The sequence below is a fragment of the Manihot esculenta genome, chromosome 9 (assembly GCF_001659605.2).
Source record: "Manihot esculenta cultivar AM560-2 chromosome 9, M.esculenta_v8, whole genome shotgun sequence".
NCBI lineage: Eukaryota > Viridiplantae > Streptophyta > Magnoliopsida > Malpighiales > Euphorbiaceae > Manihot > Manihot esculenta.
In genome coordinates, this window is record NC_035169.2 from 7,833,512 (window position 1) to 7,857,011 (window position 23,500).

At 29.6% G+C, this 23,500-nt stretch overlaps 5 protein-coding genes across 7 annotated transcripts; 4 read left to right on the plus strand and 1 right to left on the minus strand.

The window, feature by feature from the left end:
- The first annotated feature begins 1,350 nt into the window (after window positions 1-1,350).
- Window positions 1,351-2,324, plus strand: LOC110622731 (secoisolariciresinol dehydrogenase). The gene is made up of 2 exons (XM_021767334.1): window positions 1,351-1,441; window positions 1,532-2,324. The coding sequence occupies exons 1-2, from the start codon at window positions 1,401-1,403 to the stop codon at window positions 2,322-2,324; spliced, it is 834 nt and encodes a 277-aa protein (XP_021623026.1). The 5' UTR covers window positions 1,351-1,400.
- A 4,976-nt stretch (window positions 2,325-7,300) lies between these two features.
- LOC110622213 (nuclear transcription factor Y subunit A-10) lies at window positions 7,301-11,639 on the plus strand. 2 transcript variants are annotated; one of them, XM_021766645.2, is made up of 6 exons: window positions 7,301-7,523; window positions 7,788-8,129; window positions 9,818-9,930; window positions 10,038-10,106; window positions 10,344-10,487; window positions 10,977-11,639. In XM_021766645.2, exons 2-6 carry the CDS (start codon window positions 7,865-7,867, stop codon window positions 11,379-11,381), a joined length of 996 nt encoding a protein of 331 aa, XP_021622337.1. In that variant the 5' UTR covers window positions 7,301-7,523; window positions 7,788-7,864; the 3' UTR covers window positions 11,382-11,639. The 2 variants fall into 2 exon arrangements, with proteins under 2 accessions (XP_021622337.1, XP_021622336.1); XM_021766644.2 differs by having other exon boundaries at window positions 7,302-7,523; window positions 7,797-8,129.
- Window positions 11,640-12,729: 1,090 nt separating this feature from the next.
- On the plus strand, window positions 12,730-13,143 carry LOC110622033 (self-incompatibility protein S1). Its single transcript, XM_021766378.2, has one exon. It carries the CDS (start codon window positions 12,730-12,732, stop codon window positions 13,141-13,143), a length of 414 nt encoding a protein of 137 aa, XP_021622070.1.
- A 284-nt stretch (window positions 13,144-13,427) lies between these two features.
- On the plus strand, window positions 13,428-15,918 carry LOC110623099 (33 kDa ribonucleoprotein, chloroplastic). Its single transcript, XM_021767981.2, has 4 exons — window positions 13,428-13,952; window positions 14,043-14,144; window positions 15,073-15,381; window positions 15,456-15,918. The coding sequence occupies exons 1-4, from the start codon at window positions 13,539-13,541 to the stop codon at window positions 15,579-15,581; spliced, it is 951 nt and encodes a 316-aa protein (XP_021623673.1). The 5' UTR covers window positions 13,428-13,538; the 3' UTR covers window positions 15,582-15,918.
- Window positions 15,919-16,079: 161 nt separating this feature from the next.
- Window positions 16,080-19,706, minus strand: LOC110623098 (putative deoxyribonuclease TATDN1). 2 transcript variants are annotated; one of them, XM_021767980.2, is made up of 12 exons: window positions 19,577-19,706; window positions 19,434-19,454; window positions 19,221-19,321; window positions 18,802-18,859; window positions 18,632-18,675; window positions 18,440-18,520; window positions 17,996-18,066; window positions 17,765-17,875; window positions 17,293-17,375; window positions 16,998-17,214; window positions 16,594-16,677; window positions 16,080-16,393 (listed from the first exon to the last, which is right to left on the minus strand). In XM_021767980.2, the coding sequence occupies exons 1-12, from the start codon at window positions 19,596-19,598 to the stop codon at window positions 16,330-16,332; spliced, it is 957 nt and encodes a 318-aa protein (XP_021623672.1). In that variant the 5' UTR covers window positions 19,599-19,706; the 3' UTR covers window positions 16,080-16,329. The 2 variants fall into 2 exon arrangements, with proteins under 2 accessions (XP_021623672.1, XP_021623671.1); XM_021767979.2 differs by having other exon boundaries at window positions 18,802-18,877.
- Window positions 19,707-23,500: the final 3,794 nt, after the last annotated feature.

The following is a 23,500-nucleotide window of genomic DNA, read 5'->3' on the forward strand; positions in this document are numbered from 1 at the left end:
ATTGAACTGAATTAATTTAGAAATTTAGATTATTTTTTATTTATTTTGATTCGATTTAATTTTTATTTTTAAAAATTTTAATTATTTCATTTGATTTGATTTTTACAAAAAAATCGATAAATTCAAACTAAATTGATTAGTGATAATAATATATTATTTTTTATAATATAGAGATTATACTATAATTGAAATTGAAATATTTAAATTAAATTTTAAAATATTAAAATTAAAGTGTAAAAAATAATTTGTTTAAAATCGATTCAATTTAATTTTTTATAAATACTAAAATTTCACTTGAATTTAATTTAAAATCAAATTGACCGAATACCCACTCTAATTTTAGCTTATTGCAATGCAAAACGAGGCTAGTTTTGACGTAAGATGAAAAAAAATAATTCTCACTATTGATAAGGGAATTAACGGGCTGTATATTTTAAAGCGTATTTTGTGAGGTATGAAAGAAGTATAGTAAATATATCATGTATAGAAAAATTAGAAATATTAAGTGATAATAGTTAGACAGCTCAATACATAAGAATATTAGACTATAGTTCTGTGAAAATTCAACGCTGGTCCATCCATGTAAGCGCGATTGAGGTCCCGCGCCAAGCAGGATGGACAGAGCAAGACTCAGACTCAACTGAAAGGGATCCTGCTTAATTGACTTAATAGATCAGTGGAACAACAGATTTTTACACATTTACGATCATGTCAACAGAAGTGTCATAGAGAATTAAATAGCCGTTTGACGATAGAAAAAGACACAGTATGTCCGTACATATGACTTCCTGTATGACAACAATATATTATATTATAACAGGGTGATAGTTACATATCACTAAAATAAATGAAGGGAGATATGAGTCATTAAGACTAAATTCACACAAATACTCTAATTTAGCCTTTTATTAAATATGATAATATCACTAAATAATAAATTCACCGTTAGATAGTTTATTTTAAGACTGCGTGTAATATATTTATTATTTTTTTACAATTTTTTCTTAATAATTATAATCTTAATATTTATATCAAGGTTAATTTATTTAATATTAACATATTAATATATTTAAAAAATTTAAATTAAAACGGACACCAGATATAATTAATTATAATAAGTTTTCTATACTTATATAAATAAAATAATTATATATAATGATAAAAACTATATAATACGGTGCAGCATACCTTGGATGACTATTGAAGAAGAAATTATTACATAATAATAATAACAAACCACGTGTATAAAGATCTATTTTTTAATTTAAATTTTGCCAGTAATAATTCTTCTAGATGCTCTACTATTCCTTATATATATGACACAGAAGCTGGACAGCCATAGCCATACTCATCCTCTTCCTCCTTTTTCAAAGTATTAACAACTTACAAGCAGAAATATCATGGCTTGCTTTTCATCCCCAGCTACAAGTTTTGCCAAGAGGTAACCAAACCTTATATCTTTACTTTCACAATTCTTAATATATCGTTTTTTATACGAGCATTTTTTTAAATGTACGACATTTATATGCAGGCTAGAAGGTAAGGTTGCCTTGATAACAGGAGGAGCCAGTGGAATCGGCGAGAGCACTGCGAGACTCTTTGCCCGCCATGGAGCCAAGGTTGTGATTGCAGATGTCCAATCCGAGTTGGGTCACTCTGTAGCGGAGAAAATCCAATCAGAATCTGGACAACCAGTTTCCTACGTCCAATGTGACGTATCTAAAGATTCCGATGTGGAAAACGCAGTGAACACAGCCGTTTCAATGCATGGAAAGCTTGATATAATGTTCAACAATGCAGGAATCACAGGAAACTACGATCCCAGTATATCATCAGTGGAGTATGAAGATTTCAAAAAGGTTATTGACGTAAACTTGTATGGAGGATTAATAGGAGCCAAACATGCAGCTAGAGTGATGATCCCAGAAAAGAAAGGATGCATTTTGTTCACTTCAAGTTTTGCTTCAGTGTGCTATGGTGGAATTCCACATGCATACACAGCATCAAAGCATGCAATTGTTGGGATAACTAAGAATCTGGCAGTGGAATTGGGGAAGCATGGAATAAGAGTTAATTGCATTTCGCCTGGAGGGATTCCAACGCCTTTAGCTGCTAAGACAATGGGAGATGTAGACTTGAAAACTGTGCAAGAAGCTTTCATGGGCATCTCAAATCTGAAAGGAGTGCCTGTAGATGCTAATGATGTTGCTGAAGCTGCTCTGTATCTTGGAAGTGAAGAGTCCAAGTTTGTGAGTGGATTGAATATGATTGTTGATGGAGGTTTCTGCCTAACAAATTCAGGTTTAACACAAATTGATCCTTAATTCTCATTTAAGTACTCAAAAATGAATAAGGTGAATTGTTTGTCTGCTTATTTTAAAGTTAATTAATAAAATTCATCTGATATTTTTTATGATTCTGAAGGAATTCACTTGCTTATATTTTATATTCATATTATAAATTGAATTCAATTAAGTTGGGAGTATGTCCGATTATCCGAGGACATGGAGGCCCAAGTTCAGAAAGTTTGTTTTAGAATGTTAAGCATCTAAAATTTTCTAATTTAACTATACCTGAATAATAATCCTTACCCAAGGTTAGATTAATTTCATAACATATCTCCCTTTTACCACCTCATTCAATCTTGAGGAGGAAAATAAAAATAAAAAGGAAAAAATGAATCACTCACTTTTCTGCTTTATTTTTCCTTTATTAAAGACTCTGGTTTATGAATCCCCAGCTGATGGAAGCTCTGCCTTTCAGAATTAAATGAGTGATGTAGACACCCGATATGTGGTGAAGCCAAAATATGACAATAAACTATAAAGAAATGGCGGATCTTTATGCGGGATTGCAAATCCAAGAGGATGATAAAGGCACAATGACCTTTTTCTACGTGCACTTGCGAGAGATTTCCACTTGGAAAGTTGTGGTGTGGTGCCTACCACTACTTCCATTATAAGAGTGGAGTTATGGTCAGCAGTATTCGGTTCAAATCGAAAAAATTAATTGAATCGAATCGATTTGAAAATTTAATTTGATTTTTAATATATTTTGGTTCGGTTCGATTATTAATTTCAAAAATTTCAGTTATTTCAATTCGATTTGATTTTGATCAGAAAAAATTAAAAAATCAAACCGAACCGATTAGTGATAATAATATGTTTTTTCAATAATATAGAGAAATTAAATTATATTAAAATTAAATATTTTAATTAAATTTTAAAATATTAAAAATAAAGTGTAAAAAATAAAAAAAAATTATTAAAAATCGAAACCGATCAAATCGAACCGAACCGAATCAAATCGATTCGGTTTGATTCGGTTTCTGACCAAAATCAGTTCGATTCGGTTTTTATAAACACTAAAATTTTAATTTTTTATTTATTCAATTCGATTCGATTTTAAATTGAACCGATCGAATGCTCACCTCTAATATTCGTTACTAATATAATTATTATATATATAATTATTTCATGCAATCGTAATAATTTTAATATAATTATTATATATATAATTAATAAAAAAAATTTCGACGCATAAAAAGTAAATATTAAAATAATTTAAATATTTAATTGATTAAATTAATTCTGAAGAAGTTAAAAATAAATGCAAATATGCTCGTTGAAGTTTTATTTATTAATAAAAAGTTTTTAAAATAAATATTTTTATTTTATTTATATCTTTTATTTATTATTGTTCAAGTCAACCATGTTCTTTTCAGTTAATTATATTATTTTTCTTTTTAGTAATCAAAGAATTGTAAAATTTAATTTTTAAATTAAATTTCACATTTTAAAGTTTTATTAAAAGTAATGAAATAAAAAATAGTATTTTAATATATTTTTTTTTTAATTTTTAGCTCTTAAAACTTATATATATGATTTTTATAATCCATCAATATTTTTTTATTAAATATTTATGCTCAACATTCCATAATCAATAAAATTGAAAACCATATACATAACATTCAAGAGTTAAAAAAATATTTTAGATATTGTTAAAATTAATATAAAAAAATATTATTTTATTATTCTAATATGTGTTAATAAAAAATTGAGATATGTTAAATATAATTTAAATTTATTTTCAATAATTCTTTAATCATTGAGAAGAGACAATAATATAATTAATAAAAAATGACATTGTTGAATTGAATAGATATAATTAAAATAAAAAATTTTATTTCAAAGAATTATTTTATTTATCAAATAAAATTTTAAAAACCATATTATAATTTCTAACTAAAATCATCATGACTAACCTTAAAATTTTAGATTTATGGTTTAAGAAATAAAATTTAGAATATAAATATGATATTTCACAAATTTTTAAATTATTTTATTTAATAAGTCAAATATTTATTACAAAAAATTTATCATATATTATTATTATTATTATCATCATAATTATATGATTGAACTTAATAATTTAATGACGCTATTAAATTTTAAATATATTTCTTGTTATTATTATTATTAAGCTAATTAATTTATAGATAAAAAAAATGCATTTATAATTTGATAATTTTGTTGTATTTGCAGTTCAGAAAAAGAAGAAATCCTAAAATAATTACAAAAACATGTTGTGAAATATTATAGCATGGAAAGCTAATGCTGGGTATTAGCCGGCAGCCGTTTCTAAAAATCGTTTTCACCGTCCAATTAAATAATCATTTTTTTAAATATAATTAAAAGAATCAGATTTTCCAATTTAAAAAATTAAAAGAAATATAAATGATAAAGAATAGTAATATTTGATTTTGGTTAAAAACATATAGGAACGGTTTGTGCCTTTTTTGACAGGAATTCCCTGTCCTTACCCTACCTGAGGGGAAAAGAATAAAAGAGAAATTTTGCATTAAAAAAAAAAAAAAAAACAAAGGAAATCTCTTTGGGAATTATAAATTTAGAATATTGATTTTTTTTTTCTCTTTAAGTTATCAAATACAATAAAATAAAATCAAACTAAGCCCACATCAACCCTAAATCCGAAAACAATTCAGAAGAAGACCCGACCCGTAAACACGCTTCGGTTACAGCAACCCTAACACGTTGCCTCATCTCCGCTGACTCGCGGGTTGCCTCCAAGAATACCAACAGATGGCTTGAAAAGCTCTCCACATAGTAGCCAAAAAGACCATACCAACGAATTGAAGCCCAGGAGAAAAGCAGAAAGTAGGAGCTAACCATTGTTCCAACACAGATTAAATTATAATTATGGTTAAAATATTTTAATTAAATTTTAAAATATTAAAAATAAGATGAAAAAATAAAAATTTTATTAAAAATTTAAATCGATTAAATTAAATTGAATCAAACTGATTTAATTTATTTTAATTTTTAATTAAAATCAATTCAATTTAATTTTTATAAATATTAAAATTTTAATTTTTAATTTATTTAATTTAATTTAATTTTAAATCCAACTGTACGCTGATCCATCACCTCCTCACTCAGTAGGGTAGCCACCAAACTCCTGTAGATATTTTCTTTTAACCAGTAAATAGAGATTCTATTGATAAAGATAATAAGTACAAGGTCCAATCTAAATTCACATGCTACAAGAAAACAATCCAACCCACTAAACTTTAAGGAACCATGTCGATTCAATATAATTTGCTATTGTCTCGCTGCTTTGTCCAAAAGGAAGGATACATTGATAGATAGAAAACTTGCGGTAAAGATTAGAGAGTTGCACCACAGGGACATGCAAGGATAACCCCACAGCATCCCCAACCTCACACTGAAATGTAGGGAGCAACCATAGGAACAGGAGCTCATGATACATTATAATTTTTTATTTATTTAAAAATAAAATTTTTCATTTTAATTAAAAAATATATATATTTTTTCCTTCTCAATAAGGCCATATATATATGCAAATGCGACTTTGAAGAATCCAAAGTGTTTTTTTTTTAAGAAAAAGAAAAAAGAGCTATCTCCCAAGGAAAGGATGCATTGTTATTTATGAAACACTACCATCCAATAGTTAGAGGTTGACAATCGTCCTTGGATTTTCAGCTTAAAAATGAAAAATTATTATTTAATTTTTATAATATAAAAAACCCATTAATTAATTTCTCAATTTTAATAAAATTATTTTTAATATTTTAAAAAAATTACTAATTAATTCATCCATTAATTTTAAAAAACTAACATAGTTCAACTTCCCTTACTTATTGATTAAACTGAAATATGAATATTTTCCAGCCAGAAAAAATATGCATGCTTTAAATAAAGTCTTTGGAGTAATCAATTATCCAGAGTATAATTAAGAAATTTCATAAATTAAATTAGTATATTCCCTCAATAATAATAATAATAATATATTTTATAAAATTTGAGAAAAATCACAATTCAATCCATGATTTTTAGTGAAAATGATTTAATTTCTAAAATTTTATTTTATTAATAAAATAATGTTTATATTAAAATTTATTGTTATATATTTATAACAATTTGGTGATCGACTTTTTTTTAAAATTTATTATTAATTAAAAATTAATTATTAATATTTATAATTTTAAATAAAAAATAATTACTGTTCTTTAATTCAAAAAAATAAAATAAAAAGGCTTAACCAAAACGCTAAGGAAGCACGTTTGAAGACCTTTTTCTCCAAAGACATCACAGCAATAAGTGATTCAAAAAAGACAAACCTAGAAACTTTCACTTCAAGAAATTAAAGAGAAAAAGTGGTAATCTAGATCACCATCCAATAATTATTATTATTAATTTATATAATTAATTAGGAAGCAGACATAGATAGTGTTAAGCATGCAAAAACCACTTTACCTGTACACAATTATATGCAACCCACTTCATAAATTTTAAAATTTTTAAAACATTTCATGTTTAATCGGTGTTAAATTTATCAGAGTAAATATGAGAAATCTCAAATTTTATATTTTAAATTTTCGATCAAAAAATTTCAAAATTTATATTCTCTTTAAATAATTTTTCTTTAAATAAAATAGTTATTTTAAAAAATCATATTGTGCTTTCAAATAAGCAATGAAATCTCCAATTGATTGTTTTTTTTTTCAAATATACATATAGTTTTTTTTATAATATTTTACAAAGAAAAGAATATTTACTTAATGAAATAAATCCTATTATCCTATTATATTTAAATCTTGATAAAAAATTTTATTTAAAATACTAAAATTAGGTTAACGAAAAATCAGAATCTCCCACATTGAATAATTTATTTATAATTATAATAAACATAAAAAGACAATAAAATATTTCCAACGATATAATGTTATATACAATGTTACTGCATGTAGTACAAAACACTTGCATGAAAGCTAGAGCTCATTGGTGACTGGCCTGTAGTTTCATCTCACTTGTATGCATTTATCGCCGATCTCTCTCTCTTTCTTCCCCTTTCCCTCACTTTCTTTCTGTTTTCTGCTTGAAATTGTTCCGACATGGCTCCTAACAAATGGGGTTTCTCTCTGCTTCCGTTTCTCTAGAACTCGCAGCTGCTTCTTATCTGCTACGTACTGTTTCTGTTAAGTAAGCCCTCCATCTTCAATCTTCTACTCTTTCTTTCATATTTCTATTTTCTCAGAATCTTTTTGCTTTTTCTTTTTTCTCAAGATTTTATTTTTCTGCTTCACTTGTTCTGATTTTGCAATTTACTATGGTTTTCCCTTCTGACCTAATCTGGTTTTGAAGATCGTTGGTTATAAAATTTTTTAAGGAGAAGAATAATATGTTCTTTTCTTTTTCATGTCTTCTTGAAGCAGAATATTGCAAAGTATTGATGGGATTTTTTAGTTTTCACAGACTGCAGGATTTAATTTGAACTTTATCGCCTAAAGAATCCATTGTTCAAATCAGCTTGGAGGATTTTAATGGCTGTGAAAACTCTGTACTTCAAAGAACATGAAGAAATCGTCCATAACCCAATTGGGCAGCTGTTGTCTGTGCCATCAATGCCCTGGTGGAATGCTTTTGGATCTCAATCTTCTTATGGTGAATCCTGTGCTCTATTCAAGCCTTCTTCAATGGAACAGCCACCAACCGGTGAAGACCAGCTCTCTTCCATGAAGCAAGCCAGGCGAGCTATTGAGCAAGGGATAGATAAAGGGAATATCACTCAATTCACTATCTTTCCTGGTAAATTTCCTCCTGCAATTATGTATTTTCAATTGATTGATTAGATTTTCAGTAGATTACTGAAATATAACTTGAAAAGCTTTGAGAAAGCTCTATTGTTTATCATCTTTTCATTGCTGCTAGTCCTAAAAAAAAGGAAAATTTACTATTTAGTCCTTAATTTATTAATTGGTTCTTATAATTTTGAAAAACTATAGTAAAATGTTTATAGATTTTAAAAAATCCACTAATCAGTCTTTCTGTTAAAACAAACAGTTAAGTGTTTGAAAAAATTTATTAGTGGATTTCTTAGTTTCATAAAAAGTCTATTAATTTATCCTTATTTGACGGCTAAAATTAATAGAGGAACTGAATAGTAGACACTTGTAAAATATCAGTAAGGTTTTAATATATTTTTTAAAATTGATATACTAACTAATGAGTTTCTTTATAGTACAGGGACCAAATAGTAATTTTTACTAAGAAATATGAGGTAGTGCCTTGAACTACAAAGGTACTGGCCATGAATTGATTGGAAATAGGATGCAAGTAAGGGTAGTGAGAGTTGTGTTTGGTTTGATATTGCCTCTTGTTCATGAAACAATAATTAAGGGTAATGCATGTAGGATACCAAACTACACATGCAATGCAAAGAAGATTGAAGGGAAGTAGTGTCAATTTTGGATCAGGATGTGTCATCTAAAATGGCATTAAAACTTCTTCTTTTTCCTTTTTTTCTATCTTTCCCTTGTTTTCTTCCAGTTTTATTTTGTGTGATCTAAAAATAAATTCCTCTCTGTTGTGTGTGATCTTTCACATCTAAGTTTTCCGAGTAAGAATATCTCTGTATTTTGAAGGTCTTGAATTAAATTTGAAAAGAGGAGGTTGTTATATGGTTTGGCAGATTGATTCATACAACAGATGAAGAATTATCCAACTCAAGGAGGAAATCTATTCTGAAAAAGAGAAAATAAGTTTCTCAAATGACTTCATATACCTTTTTCCGCCATCAATATAAGCAAACACATATTGCTCAAAGATTTGAAACTTATGGATACAAAATTAACAATGGCACAGTCATCGAATTGACAACTTTAAGTCCCAGTACAAGGTGTAGATACTGATAGCTTGGTCGTAGGTACTGATATAACATCATTCCGAAATGGTTCATCTAGCCATGGATGAGTCGATCGTAAGACTGGATGAGTAATTAGAATGCTACTCTTATGCATTCTGAGCTGTTGCTGATACTGTTTGTTTATTAGAAACTTAAGTTTTAGCGTTCAGCTTCAAGTTGTTAAAAAATTTTACATTTTTTGGAAATTATTCGATTTTCTTTTTCGGGTCCATTGGAAGCTTATTAAGCTTTTGCTACATAATGATGGAAGCCATCCCTCTCCTTAACTCCCACCTGACCCAAATCAATTTGATTTTCAACTCTTCTTCTATAAGGATGTTATTGACTTTATGCTTTGATCCAAGTATCTTCACAGTCAAGTGCTTTGATTTGAGGCAATGAACCACTTCAAATGTTTTCTTTTTTACTTCAAAATTGTGTAGGACTAGTTATATATGATCCTTCTGATTTTCTCAGAAAACATAGCAAGCCAGTCCTTGTTGATAGATAGAGGTTTCAATTTATGAAAAGTTGCTTAAAGATCATATATTCTAGTATGAATTTATTCACCAACCAGGTGTTTTTCTTTCAGGTGACTGCAAAAGTTTAGGTGATGGACAAAAAACTCCTCAGACAGCCATCTCTCTGCAAACATCTTTGCCTGAATATCATGCTCATATTGATCAGGGATTTGGTCAGCCTATGGTATGGCCATTATTCTTAAAACTAGCAAGTTCTCTTTTTTTATCATTCCAAATTGGTTCTTAGGACTGATGTCTGATTGCTGCTTGTTGCTTCTGAAATGATTGCAGATCTATGCAAAATATCCTGGTGTGGATGGAAGTTATGGAGTATTCTCAACTTATGGACCTCAAGTATTGGTATATGTCTCTTCCTTTCTAGATTTATAGCTCCTTGAAAAATTTTCTTGCAACTACATTTACCCATTCAAAACAATGTTAATTTCCATTTGTTTAATGTTGTCTGCTGTTAGTGTGGTGTCCCACCCTTCTACTTCTTCTTCTTTTGTACCAGGGTTATGTTAACATGTAATCAATAACCTGTTGTGACTGGAAACATAACATGAACTCTTTCATTTGTTTTTCATCCAACTATAGGGGCGAATAATGCTGCCAATGAACATGACAACAGATGATGGACCCATATTTGTTAATCCTAAGCAGTACCATGGAATCATCAGGCGTCGAAAAACCCGTGCAAAGGCTGTACTGCTGGAGAATAAGTCAACAAGAAATCGTAAGGTGTGTTGTATTAGGTTCACAACTTGAACTAGTAATTGCTATAGAATGGAAAATTTTATATCATAGAATGTTGAAAGTGTGGTAAGACAAATTCGAACACCTGTGTAACTTCAATTCTTAATCCTCAGTTCCTTGTTTCTTAACCTCACCTAAGATGACAATCAGGTCAAGTAAAAATTCAATATCAACTTTAGCAAACATCAGTTAGTTAAAAATGATAAGTGCTAGCCCTCTAATACATTCACTTCTATATTAAATCAAACCCAGAATTTGTTTTGGCCATTTAAAGAAGTGTCTGGCTTTAATGGCCATTGATCTGATTGGTCTAATATGCTGATTCGGGTTTTCATAGTAACATTTGATTCTGCTCTTAAGCTTGTCAGGTTTTCAACTTTTTTCATAATATTTGATTTATTAAGATCAACGTATTATAATTTGGGAATTGAAATGGAAGTTCCTTTCTCCTAAGGTTTTTGTTTTTGTCTACAGTCTTACATGCACCTTTCACGCCATCTTCATGCAATGCGACGCCCAAGGGGAACTGGTGGCCGTTTCTTGAACACAAAGACTTCAGACAATGGAATAGGTAAAACTGAGGCAACGAAAGCTGGTGATGCTAAAATATCAAAGTCAACTGGTTCCCAGAGTTCTGAAGTTGTGCAGCTTGACAGTGGAACATTGAACTCATCAACCGAAGCAAATGGTGGTGGATCAAGTCTTTCAGGATCTGAAGTGACGAGTATGTATACTAGGAGAGATCTTGATTACTTCTCAATCAACTTTTTGGCATCACAAGTGCCATCTTTTTCACTCATGATGGACAGTGGACATAACAATGTTATGCCCACTAAGTGGGTTGCAGCAGCAGATGACTGTTGCAACCTGAAAGTCTAACAACAAGTGTGTGGATTTGGGGCTTAGTTCTTGAACTAAGCGTCAAATCCCATCGTCGATGCAACCAGATGAAGAAGGTCTGTTGCATTTTAGTTTGTTGCACGCCTTTATGGAGATTGACTCTGCCATTTGGTTGCTGGGCAAATCATTCTTGGCTCCTGCATTATGGTCATCTTTGTCATTCCAAGCAATCCTGAATTCATTGGGTGATCAGAGATGAAAACCTTAATGCATTGTTAAAAAAAAAAAAAAATTAAACTACTAGAAAATAAAATGGGTCCATTCCCATCTTTTAATGATGCTGTGAAAGTTTGGTTGTGTCTGTGATCCTGAATGATGTTGCAGCAGTGTGTTATCTGTCTGGTTTTTCAAGTTCTTAAAATAATGTAATCCTGGAAAACTTGTGTTATCACCTATATTTTTGTAATCACCATGTGTTTTAGCATGGAACTTCATTTATGTTATCACATACTTTTGTGTAATAATCACCATGTGATGTCCCATTTATTGAGGGAATACTTGAAAATGCAGAGGACAGTATTAATTGGTGCAATATTATTTCTACTTCATCCTTCTGTTGGTAAAAAGTTGCAGCATGCTATAAGAAGGAAAGAAACTTAACAATTAAGGTAGGAACTCTTGAAGGCTTCACTTGTTACATGTTTAGAGTAATGTTACTTTCTTCCCGTCATATGCTTCTAATATAAACTCAAAACTCAATTTAACCAAGTCTTAACTCCAAAATAGTTGGAGTTGGCTTAGGGATGACATGGTCGGGTATTTTTGGAGTCTTCGATCTGACGGAACCCTAATAGAAGTCTCCGATCTCACCGAATCCTAATAGAATAGATTTTAATAGCATGTAATCGGGTTTGAGTTTTGTATATACATTCAGGACATGTTTAGGTAGTTTAAGATAAATTTTAATTGGGTTTGGGATGGATTCATTATTAATAATATTAATGGATTCAGATTTATATATAGTGATTTTCATTGAGTACTTTACCTATTTACATTCTTAAGTTGGTTAGAGGTGAGCTTAAGTGCATGAAATTCTTTCCTTGGATCTACTTGGGTCAGGTTCAATGGAAAGAAATAAATATTCTGGCTCACAAGTTCCAAGGTTCTTTAATTTTCAAAATATTCAGTAAACATAGCCGCTTGACACCATTGTAAATTTTAGATGAGCCAAAGAAAAGCAGCAACAAAAATAACATGTTCATATAAAAAAGAGAGGTAGCTAGTCATATACTTTGCTTGAATCCCACATGCAGAACTATAAACAACAATAGATGCATTGAAATAACACATGAGTTTCCTAAACAAAAGAACATAACAGTAATTTAGAATGACAAACATCAGAAACAGAAGCTGCAGTGTCATTCTAACGTTCTTGCTGATGGGTTCTCAACACATTGTGTTGGGAAAAGTTAATGTTGTGATAACTAACAAGCTGGGAAATGGGAGAACCATGAACATCCATTGCCGATCTCGCGACGATGATCTTGGACATCATTCTGTTGCAGATGGGTCAAAAATCTTCTGGAAATTCTCTGTTAACTTCTGGGGAACTACACTGTTTTACTGTAATGTGAAATGGGATGATTCAAAATGGCATGGTTTTATTGCTTATTCTTATGAAAGGGACTCTGACCGTTGTGAAAGAGAGTGCATTTGGAAGATTTCAGCTGATGGGCTTTTGTACAAATATAATGAAGTGACTGCAGAATGGGAATTCATGCCATTTCAAGATGGGCAATAATATAAAGCAGTAGCAGCAGACTTCAAACTCCAGAGCATTGACGGCAAGCACTCACTGTGCTAGTTTATAGGGGTGCATTATAATAGGGGGGCAAAATAGGTAGAAAATAACTAAATAGTTTCATTTCCTATTAATTATAATCAATGCTTTTAATTTTATTTTTTTAATATTAAACATTTTAATTTTTAAAATTTTATTTTATTAGTCAATTATTAATTAAAAAAATTAATTTAAATTAAAAAATTGAATTATATTAAATTTCACACATATCAATCTTTTATCAACCAACCCACCTTATCCACCACTCATCTTCCGCTTTCAAAGTTTCCTTCTCAATCTCTTTTTTCCCGACGCAAAAAGCAAATATTTTTCCTGTTAGAGTGTCAGCTCTTTCCATGGCAGCCTCCACTGTTTCTTCTTCTCCTCTTCACGCCAAACTCTCCAACCTCTCCTTTACTCCTTCTCCTCTTCCACTCCCTACCCACTACTCATCAAAGCCCTTTAATCCCTTAAAACTCAAGCTTAACACCCATTTCCCAAATTCCCATCTTCTCCTCTCCCCTCCTCATTTTCACGCTGCTTTCGCGGCTTTCGACAGTTTTGAAGTAGCTCAAGATGATGACATAACGGCTCAAGATGACCCACAATCTGAAGGTGAAGACTGGGAACAAGAAGAAGAATATGAGGAACTGAAACCCATAGATTCAAACGAAGGAGGGAGGCTTTATGTGGGCAATTTGCCATATGCTATGACTTCTTCACAATTGACAGAGGTTTTCCAGGAGGCTGGTCGTGTCATCAATGTTGAGGTTGAAGATTTTCTCATGTTTGATTTTTTTTTTTTTCTTGTTCAATTACAGAGGAAAAGTTTTGCTGATTGATTTGGATTTCGTGTATAGATTATTTATGATCGCGTCACTGATAGGAGCAGGGGTTTTGGCTTTGTTACAATGGCAAACGATGAAGAAGCTAAAGAAGCAATTCGGATGTTCAATGGATCGGTAAGTGCCACTCTTTTATTCCCTTGCATTCTGTTTATTTCTGATGGTTCTTGCATTTGTCCCTGTGCTTTCTGGTTGAACCTTGTCGGGTCTGGGTATGTGAAACTGTGGGATATTGAATGAGAGGAGGAAATGGTCTGGGTTGAAATGTTTAAAAAAAGTTATGTTTAGTGATGAGGTAGAAGACAAAGCAGAAGTTTAAGGCCTTATATTCTCTTATAACTACAAACTGCTTAGGGATGTAATTGGGCAAGGTACGCTAAAATTAAACTAAATAAAATCCAAACTCGAATCCTATTAAGTCTCATGTATTCTAATTATCAATTTATATAAAAAAATATTTTTTACTAATAATTTTCATTTTAAAAATTTAATATTTTTAGAAAACATTTAAATTTTAATTTTTAAATAAAATATATAAAAAATATTATAAATATTATTATAAAAATATATATTTTTATATTAAATTAATTATTTAGTACTCAGAGATAAAATTCAAAATCAATTCCAACATATATAATTTATTTTATTTTATTAAAATTTAATTAGATCGGATAATTAAAAATATCCAATTCATTAACATCCCTAATCAGGCATGTAAGAAGGCTGCTCATTCTCTTTCGAACAGATGAGAAAAGCACGTCTATTTAAAAATTTATAGGTACCCGTACATGTCATGATCTTAACAACAGATATTTTATATGTTATCATTATTCTGATGTGGGCAGTTGAGCATAACTCAGCTCCATAGATCTTTACGTGCACATGGAGGTTTGAATCTTTTCTTTGCAACTGTTCATGTGTGTGCAAGTGCATAAGCTTTAACATTGAGCAGAAGCTGGAGCCACATTTGTATTTTCAACTGTTAACTAAACATCAAATGTGACGATGAAATTGGTAATCTTTTACTGATGTTGATGGTCACCAGCAAATTGGAGGTAGAACTGTGAGGGTGAACTTCCCCGAAGTGCCAAGGGGAGGTGAGAAGGAAGTAATGGCACCAAAGATTCGGAGCTCCTACAAAGGCTTTGTAGACAGTCCACACAAGATCTATGCAGGAAACCTCGGTTGGGGCCTTACGTCTCAAGGTCTAATAGATGCTTTTGCAAACCAACCAGGTCTGTTAAGTGCCAAAGTCATCTATGAAAGAGACACAGGAAGATCTCGAGGTTTTGGGTTCGTCTCATTTGAGTCTGATGAAAATGCAGAAGCTGCTCTAAATGCCATGAATGGAGCGGTAAGACTTTGTTGGCTATAGATTTTGCAAAGTTGAATCATTTTTGTGATCATCTATTGTTATTCTATAAACAGGAAGTGGAAGGGCGACCTTTGAGATTGAATTTGGCTGCAGAAAGAGCACGTTCTCCACCAGCTATAGAAGCAAATACAGTAGATAATCTTGACAGCAGTGAATTGCTTTCTAGCATTGGCTCCTGACCAAAACATAGAGTAGCTCAATGAGGGCTTAAATTGCTGTTAAATGAAGCACCAGAGGAGCATTATGAGAAAATATAGCACTGGCAGATTTTTCGATCCTTGCGGTTCTTTTTGTCTTTCATTGCTCCCCTGCCCTTTACAAAGGGTTCCTGCAAATTAGCTAGCAAGAAAGTTAATTAAAAGCAGTCTTTGTCATGCATTTTTTAGTTATGTAGCCCGAGATTGTACAAGAATTTAAATAGCATGCCAAGAATTATCCTTGTAGTTTGCTGACTGCATTGTGTTCTAAGCTTTTAGCTATTGAAGAACAATCCACTGATGGAAATGATTCTGCAAACTTACGCTGCAAGATACCAGTGGTTTCAAGCTTTAAATTCAAGTGAAAATGCTTTGTGGTGTAGAATTATAGGTTAGATGATATTCACTGATCCTGCGTTTTACTCCACTTTCTCGACAAATCTTGCTAGGATGGATGGGTGAACGTTCTCTTGTAAAGTGTTCATTGCAATGGCGTTTTCATTTTCAACAACTTAGTTCTATAATGTCAGTTGCACAATTGGAAATTATGGAATTCAACCAAGTAAATGACCCAAACCAAAAAAACAGGGGGAACGCCTGAACCCTTAGATGATAAAGCCTCGTTATGGTTCCTACTTCCACAATCTTTTAAAAGGAAAAAAGAAGGGGTGGGGGCTGTTGAGGATCTCCCACTACAAGAAGAAAATCTTCCTTGAGGATAAGAACTTCACTAAGAATCATGACGACCATCAAGAGCATCTGCAGCGGAATCCAAATCATGGGGAAAGAAAACCCTGCAACGTGCAGCAAAACGTTTAAACTAAAATGAAAATGACTCTTGAACTTGGCACTATGCTTGGCTCACATTACTTTTCAAAGCTCAATCTTCGAGAGAACTCAATAAACAGCCAAGATTTTGATTGTAGAAAAAAGTTGCCTAAGAATGCTCTATCCATCAATAGCAACCAATAAAATAACTCAACAAAATACTTACCTACAGGTGTTGAGATAAATTGTCTTGCTTATTTGATCTATGTCATGGACACCTTTACAGCCAGCCACAACCTCAAGAACTTGCCTGGAAACAACACCCATATCGTTTCAGAAAACAGAAAAGGAGAACTAACAATTAAGATAGTCTTTTGATTCACTCCTAAAACCAACTCTTTTTTTTTAAGCTTTTCTAGAAGCAAAAATGAGAAGAAAGTTTCTTCGAACATAGAAAATTGATTTTTTGAAAGAAAGAAAAAGAAAAAGGAAAGATAATTGCTTTTATAGGAAAAAAAATAGAAAATCTAGAATTCTGCTTGAAGACATGGCTGTTTTAACATAAAAGTAACCTACACAAATAGTTCCCTTAGCAAAACTTAACCTTTTAAAATTAAAATAAATCCTCACCGAACTAAACAAGGCTCATTCCGGCCTTTGACAATGCAGTCCTGATCATACTTCTCTTTCTTCTTTGAGGGCCACAAAGATTTTACGAATTTAATCCCTGCATGAGTATTCTTGATTTCACAATATGGAGAATCTGTCTCAATCATCATTCTCTCAACAGGAATACCCTTTATGACATCAAGGTTCTCAATCATCTTTAGTGAGCAACCATTTACACCTGTTTACCAGAACCTCAGTAGGGAACTATATGCAAATCCAGAGACAACTTGAAAGATAAAATGGTTGTTGCTTTGACCTATGTAAATATTATTGAATGCAAGAAGTTTATCACAATCTTCCGCACTGCCAGTAAATGAATGAGCGACCCCAGCACTGAATCTGTAAAATCAGAATAACCCATATATTCCGTCAGAGAAACTATTATAAATTGGTGAAATTTTAATTAAAAGTTTGACCCCATTTCTGCAGAACAAGAAAAGAATTAAGAGAGAAAGAGAGAGAGACTGCAGTTTGACTATACTTTTTCACTTACCATTTGGGCATTTCTTTGGCAATGAAATGGTTTTCCCTATTTCGGAAGCACACTCAAGCTGAAGAATTAATGTACAAGTGGTTGGGACCTAGTTTTCTTTCCTTCTCATGGAAAATTATTACAATGGTCTAGAATTACATATATCATTCACACAAGAAGTAAAGGCCAGACCAAAACAATGATAATATGGCAAAATTAGTATGAAGCAAGATTTAGCTGAGATTAGCAAACTCACTTATCCTTGTTGCGTGCCACAATTTCACAGAAATCTTCAGCAGCTGCACGCATATGTAGGAACATAGGCAGCTTCGTGGCATATGCTAGTTCAAACTGCTTCTCAAAGTACCTACATTTTCCACATGGATAAAAGTTGAAGTCAGGAAAACACTTGATTAGATGAAACAGGCAACAAGGTGATAGAAACAGATGAAGTCCCCTAGAAGCAGTTCCATCAGCAATGACTTACTTCTTCTGAATCTCTGCTGGACAAAAGTGAAGCCTGTCATAATCCAATCCACACTCTCCAATTGCCACCACCTTATTTCAACATCCAAGTGCAAAGCACATCATAAATAATAATATAAAAGTTAACTGGAGTGGTATGGCTTTCCTAAGCATAAGAAATGCATAAAGCATTTAATGAAGAATATCATATCTAAGATCATAGCACTAAAAACACGTGTAACTATTAGCTATAATTTGTCTTTGCAAGCAAAGCTCAATACCATTAATATTTAATAGGAGTTAATACCAATAAAGCCAATAATTCAGAAACCTATTACCCCAAATGATGAAAAGCAGAATCAAATTTAAGATGTAAGATAAACTCTCGGGCACATACACACATATGCATTACATGCACTGATGTTTATGATGATTTACCCCTTGTAAAGAGGCCAATAAATTATACCTTCCCTTTCTGAATTCCCTCTTGGGCCAATGACAGAAGAGACTGAAAATGCTGCTCTGGATCTGTGCTTTCTTCAAACTCCTGAATATACATAGAAAAAAATTCTAAACCTCCCCAGATAAAGTAGTGCAATTTGTATACATCCGGAATACGTCAAAAATAAACACAATTGATGAAAAGGACAAAATCAACCTTGCACCTGGTAGGGTGGACCCCAACTGTACAAAAGAGCCTTCCTGTAACAAGCAAGAACAAAAGATTTCAAAATTAATAAAAAGCCATGTTTTTGGAAATATATCAATATCCCCTTAAAAAAAGAAAGAGAACACAAAACACAAATAACAAAATAATAATGGCCAAACCATCAGTCTCTGCAATGGCCAGAGCTTCTTTGGACTCCTCTAGAGATCCACCAGTCACCTGTGACCACAAATCCAACTATAGTTGTAAGGACACTAGTCACACTACATAATTTCAACAAAAATAGCAAATCATACCATTATGCAATAAGTGTTATAATAAACTCCAGTACTTTACCAACTACTAATTTAGCTTCCTGAGTTAAAAATTTTCTGTAACATTTTAATGCTGCATGTTCTTAAACCTAAAGAAAATAAGGATAAAAATATATTGCATTAAATTCACAACTAACTAGTGAAACGTATTACATGATGATATCTAAGAAGGCAACCTCCATTGATTAATCAGTAGGAAATAGACTCTATAGTAAGGGCATATATATAAGTTCAAAAATGAGGAAAGGATATGAAAAAAGATTTACAATTATTCTATCAACACCAGCGCTCCAAGCCCGGTTCAGAACAGCAGCTATATCGGCTACATGGTACTGCTTCCCGTTGTATATTCCTTTGAACATTCCATCTGCACAAAAACTTGGATATACACTTGTCAAATTGAGAATAGAGAGTAAACAATAGGAAAAAGAACCGATATTACATTGTAAATAATGCGTTCGATGAAATGTCTGACAGACCTGTGAAGTTAACAGCTATATCTGCTTTGAGCGCCGATAAAACACAAAGAAATGAAGCAATTGTTAGCTACATAAACATTTGGAGATTAACGTCACATATAGAAAGAGTAAAGATGAAATTTTGCAGGTGAAGTAAGACTTGCCTATCATTCTTATTGACCCCATTGCAGAGAATCGCGGTCTTCCAGGTAGTGATCCTTTTCCTCAGTAATTTGCAAGCAGAGCAATGTCAACTACCAGAAGCCGTTAGTTCCATAGCCCAAGTAAATTATGGGCTTTGGATTATTAGCCCAAAAGGTTTCAATTCTGATTTGGGGTTTGTTTAGACATTAAAACTATAGTTGGATAGTTTATAAGGGAGGTGGGAAAATATTAAGAGGAAAATAGTTTATATTTTTTATTCTTTATTTTCTTCGATATGTTTGGATTGATGTAAAATAGAAGGAATTCCTTTGTTTGGAAAGAGAAAGAGGAGAAAAAAACTAATAGTTTTCTTGAAATTACTAATTTATCCTTTATTTTTAGGTCTGTTGCTCAGTGATTTTAATTTTATGAACTTTTATATTTATAATATAAATTTTTAATTTTAAATAAAAAAATTATTTTTGATGGAAATAAAAGTTTTTAATTTTCATATGAAATTTTTTCATAATTTTTTATATTTTAATGGTTGTTTTTCAGTCAATAGACAATGATTGAAAGAAGGCATTTCGTTAATGTGAAAAAATTATGTATCTGTTTATGTGATTGTGGTTGACTTTTTTTCAAATTTTATTGATTTAATTATTTTGGAAGGTAATATTCAATGGAGGTTTATTAGATATTATAAATTTCGGAAATTGCAATGATGACGTTAGTTATAGAATCTTATTCAAGTTTTATCTCGTAAAAACTCTCTTTTTGTAGTTATGTTCGGAAGACTTTAATCATTTATGCTCGAGATATAAGAAAGAAGGAGGAGTATTTTTGCCAAGCTCATATTTTGGCTAGAGAATTTATTAGGTGTAATCGTCTCTCTATTTAGAATGATATTCTTCTTTATTTGATATAATTTTATTAATACAATCGGTCGTTTTGCTTTTTAAAAAATAAAATAATAATAATTTTTAAATTTATTATAATTGTAACATTTTTTAAATTAATTTATACGATACATTATATGTCATTATTTTTATCACATAAATAATTTAATTAATTGAAATTAAATCATAATTAAGATCCTAAACTCTTAATTATATAAAATTTTTAAATTATATAGTTAAATACTTAATACTCTTATATTTAAAAAAAATTAATTGAAAATTTTAAGTAATTAAGAATTTAAAATTTTAATTCAAATTAATTAAATTATTTATATGGTAAAAATAATAACATGTGAATTAATTTAAATATAGTCAAAATTAATTTTAAAAGTTGCTATAATTATAATAAATTAAAAATTTAACTTTTTTGATTTAAAATGAAAATTTTAAATTATAAATATAAAAACTCATAACGTTGGATTTTTTTAGCCAATAAACTTTATTTTTATATAAAATTAAAAAAATTAAAAGGTATAAATGTAATTTTAAATTGTTTTCCATAGAGAAAAAGAGTTTTATTTTCCTCCATTTTCCAAACAAGGAAAATGATAATATACTCTTTATTTAAAATAAATTATAATATTATATAATTTATTGAATATAATAATAAAAAATTTATTTAATTTTATCAAAAATAACATCAAAATATTAAATAATTAAAATAAGATATCATATAATAGTTTTTAATTTTAAAATTTTTATTATGATTTATACTTAAATTATTTCAGTTATTTCTATTGTAATTTAAATTTATAATATATATATATAAATTAATGAGTGTACCCATAAACAAAATAGAGTGTACCCATAAACAAATACATTCCTATATTTTCTAGATCTTTGATAAAATTATAATTTATATCATTCAAAAAAAATTTACTTTCAATCTTTTTCCCATATCCAACCATAATGTCCAAAGTGACCTAGGGGTGAGCATTCGGTCGGTTCGGTTCAAAACCGAACCGAACTGAATAAACCAAAAATCGAAATTTTAGTGTTTATAAAAATCGAACCGAACCGATTTTGGTCAGAAACCGAACCGAACCGAACCGGTCTGATTCGGTTCGATTCGGTTCGATTTGATCGGTTTCGATTTTTAATAATTTTTTATTTTTTATACTTTATTTTTAATATTTTAAAATTTAATTAAATATTTTAATATTAATATGATTTAATTTCTCTATATTATTAAAAAAATATATTATTATCACTAATCGGTTCGGTTCAGTTTTTTCGATTTTTTTTTTATCAAAACCGAACCGAACCGAAATAACCAAAAATTCTGAAATTAAAAACTGAACCGAACCGAAATGTATAAAAAATCAAACTAAATTTTTAAATCGATTCGATTCGATCGATTTTTTCAGTTTGAACTGAATACGGCTGACACCTAGTCCAAACATAAGCTGAATGTTTTATTTTCTAGATGGGCAGATTGGCGTCGTTTCTAGAGGCATCTACCAACTAAGAAAAATCTAAGGGCAGAAGGTATTAAGAAAAATCAAGGGCCTTGCTTTTCTTTTTTTTTTTTTTTTAACCAAAGGTAAATATCATTAAAAAACATAAAAATACAAGATATACCATAGCCCCAAAAGCAAAAGAGTTCAAGATGGCCCACCCAGAATACAAACATATCCAAGCCCAAGAGACCCTAACCCAATAAGCTACCCAACCCAAATAGTTGACCCGATGCGATGAGCTTCTCAATGCCATCCTTCATCACAGCTACATGTGGCCAGCTAGAAAGGTATTCTTCGGTGATACTAGCATTTAATCATATCTCTTTTCGCCTACATGTCCTCATACCCAAAAACTAATTTATGTATATTTATATATTTAAATAATTTATACTAATATTACAATTCTAATTTATAGTTATAATAATATATTTTATATATTATATTATCCCAATAAAAGTACACATATAATTATAATATTATTTAATTATTAAATATTTTTTACTATTTTATTTAGCCAATTTAATTAATTATAATTTATTCTATTTAAATATATTACATATATACATAATATATACTAATAGAATTATATTATTAGAATATAAATTACTAAAATAATTATATATATATTATTTATATATATAATAACAATATAAAATTATTATACCTTTTAGTTATTAATCAATTATTAAATATTTATAATAGTATAATTTAACTAATTTAATTAATTAATTAAAATCCATCCTATTTAAATAGAATATATAGATGGACCACTTCAATAATATTAATAAAATTATACTAATAAAATATAAATTATTACAATAATAATATATAAATTAATATTTGTGTATATATACTTATAATCGTTATTAATAAATATATATATATATAATTATTATATATTTTAATTATTAATCAATTATTAAAGATTTATAAAGATATAATTTAATTATTTTAATTTATTAATTATACTTTATTTTATTTAAATAAATTATATTATACACTCATCTCTACATTAATAAAATTTATATTTATAGAATATAAATTATTAAAATCAATTATATATATATATATATATATTTGTAATTATTATCATTATTATCTCTGTGTTATATATATATAATTATTAATTAGATTATATAATAATAAAATATAATTTGATAAAATTAAAAATAAATTAAATTAAAATAATTGTGATTATTTAAAAAATACTATTAAATTAAATTATAAAATTTTAGATATTATGTAATTTTAAATAAAATTATATAATTTTATTATAAAAAAATTTAAAAAAAATTAAATACATTTGTAATATATTACAAAAATGATAAAAACTTAGTTAAATTTTATTTTTTGTGAAAACATTGCAACAAAATTTTTAAAAGTTTTACTGAAAATTTTTTTTTCTTATTTTAAAAGTTTAAAAATGATAATATAAATATTATATTATATTTAGTTATTTAATATTTTAAATATTATATAGTATTATAGATATTTGATATTATTTTAAAGTTAAAATATGAAATTT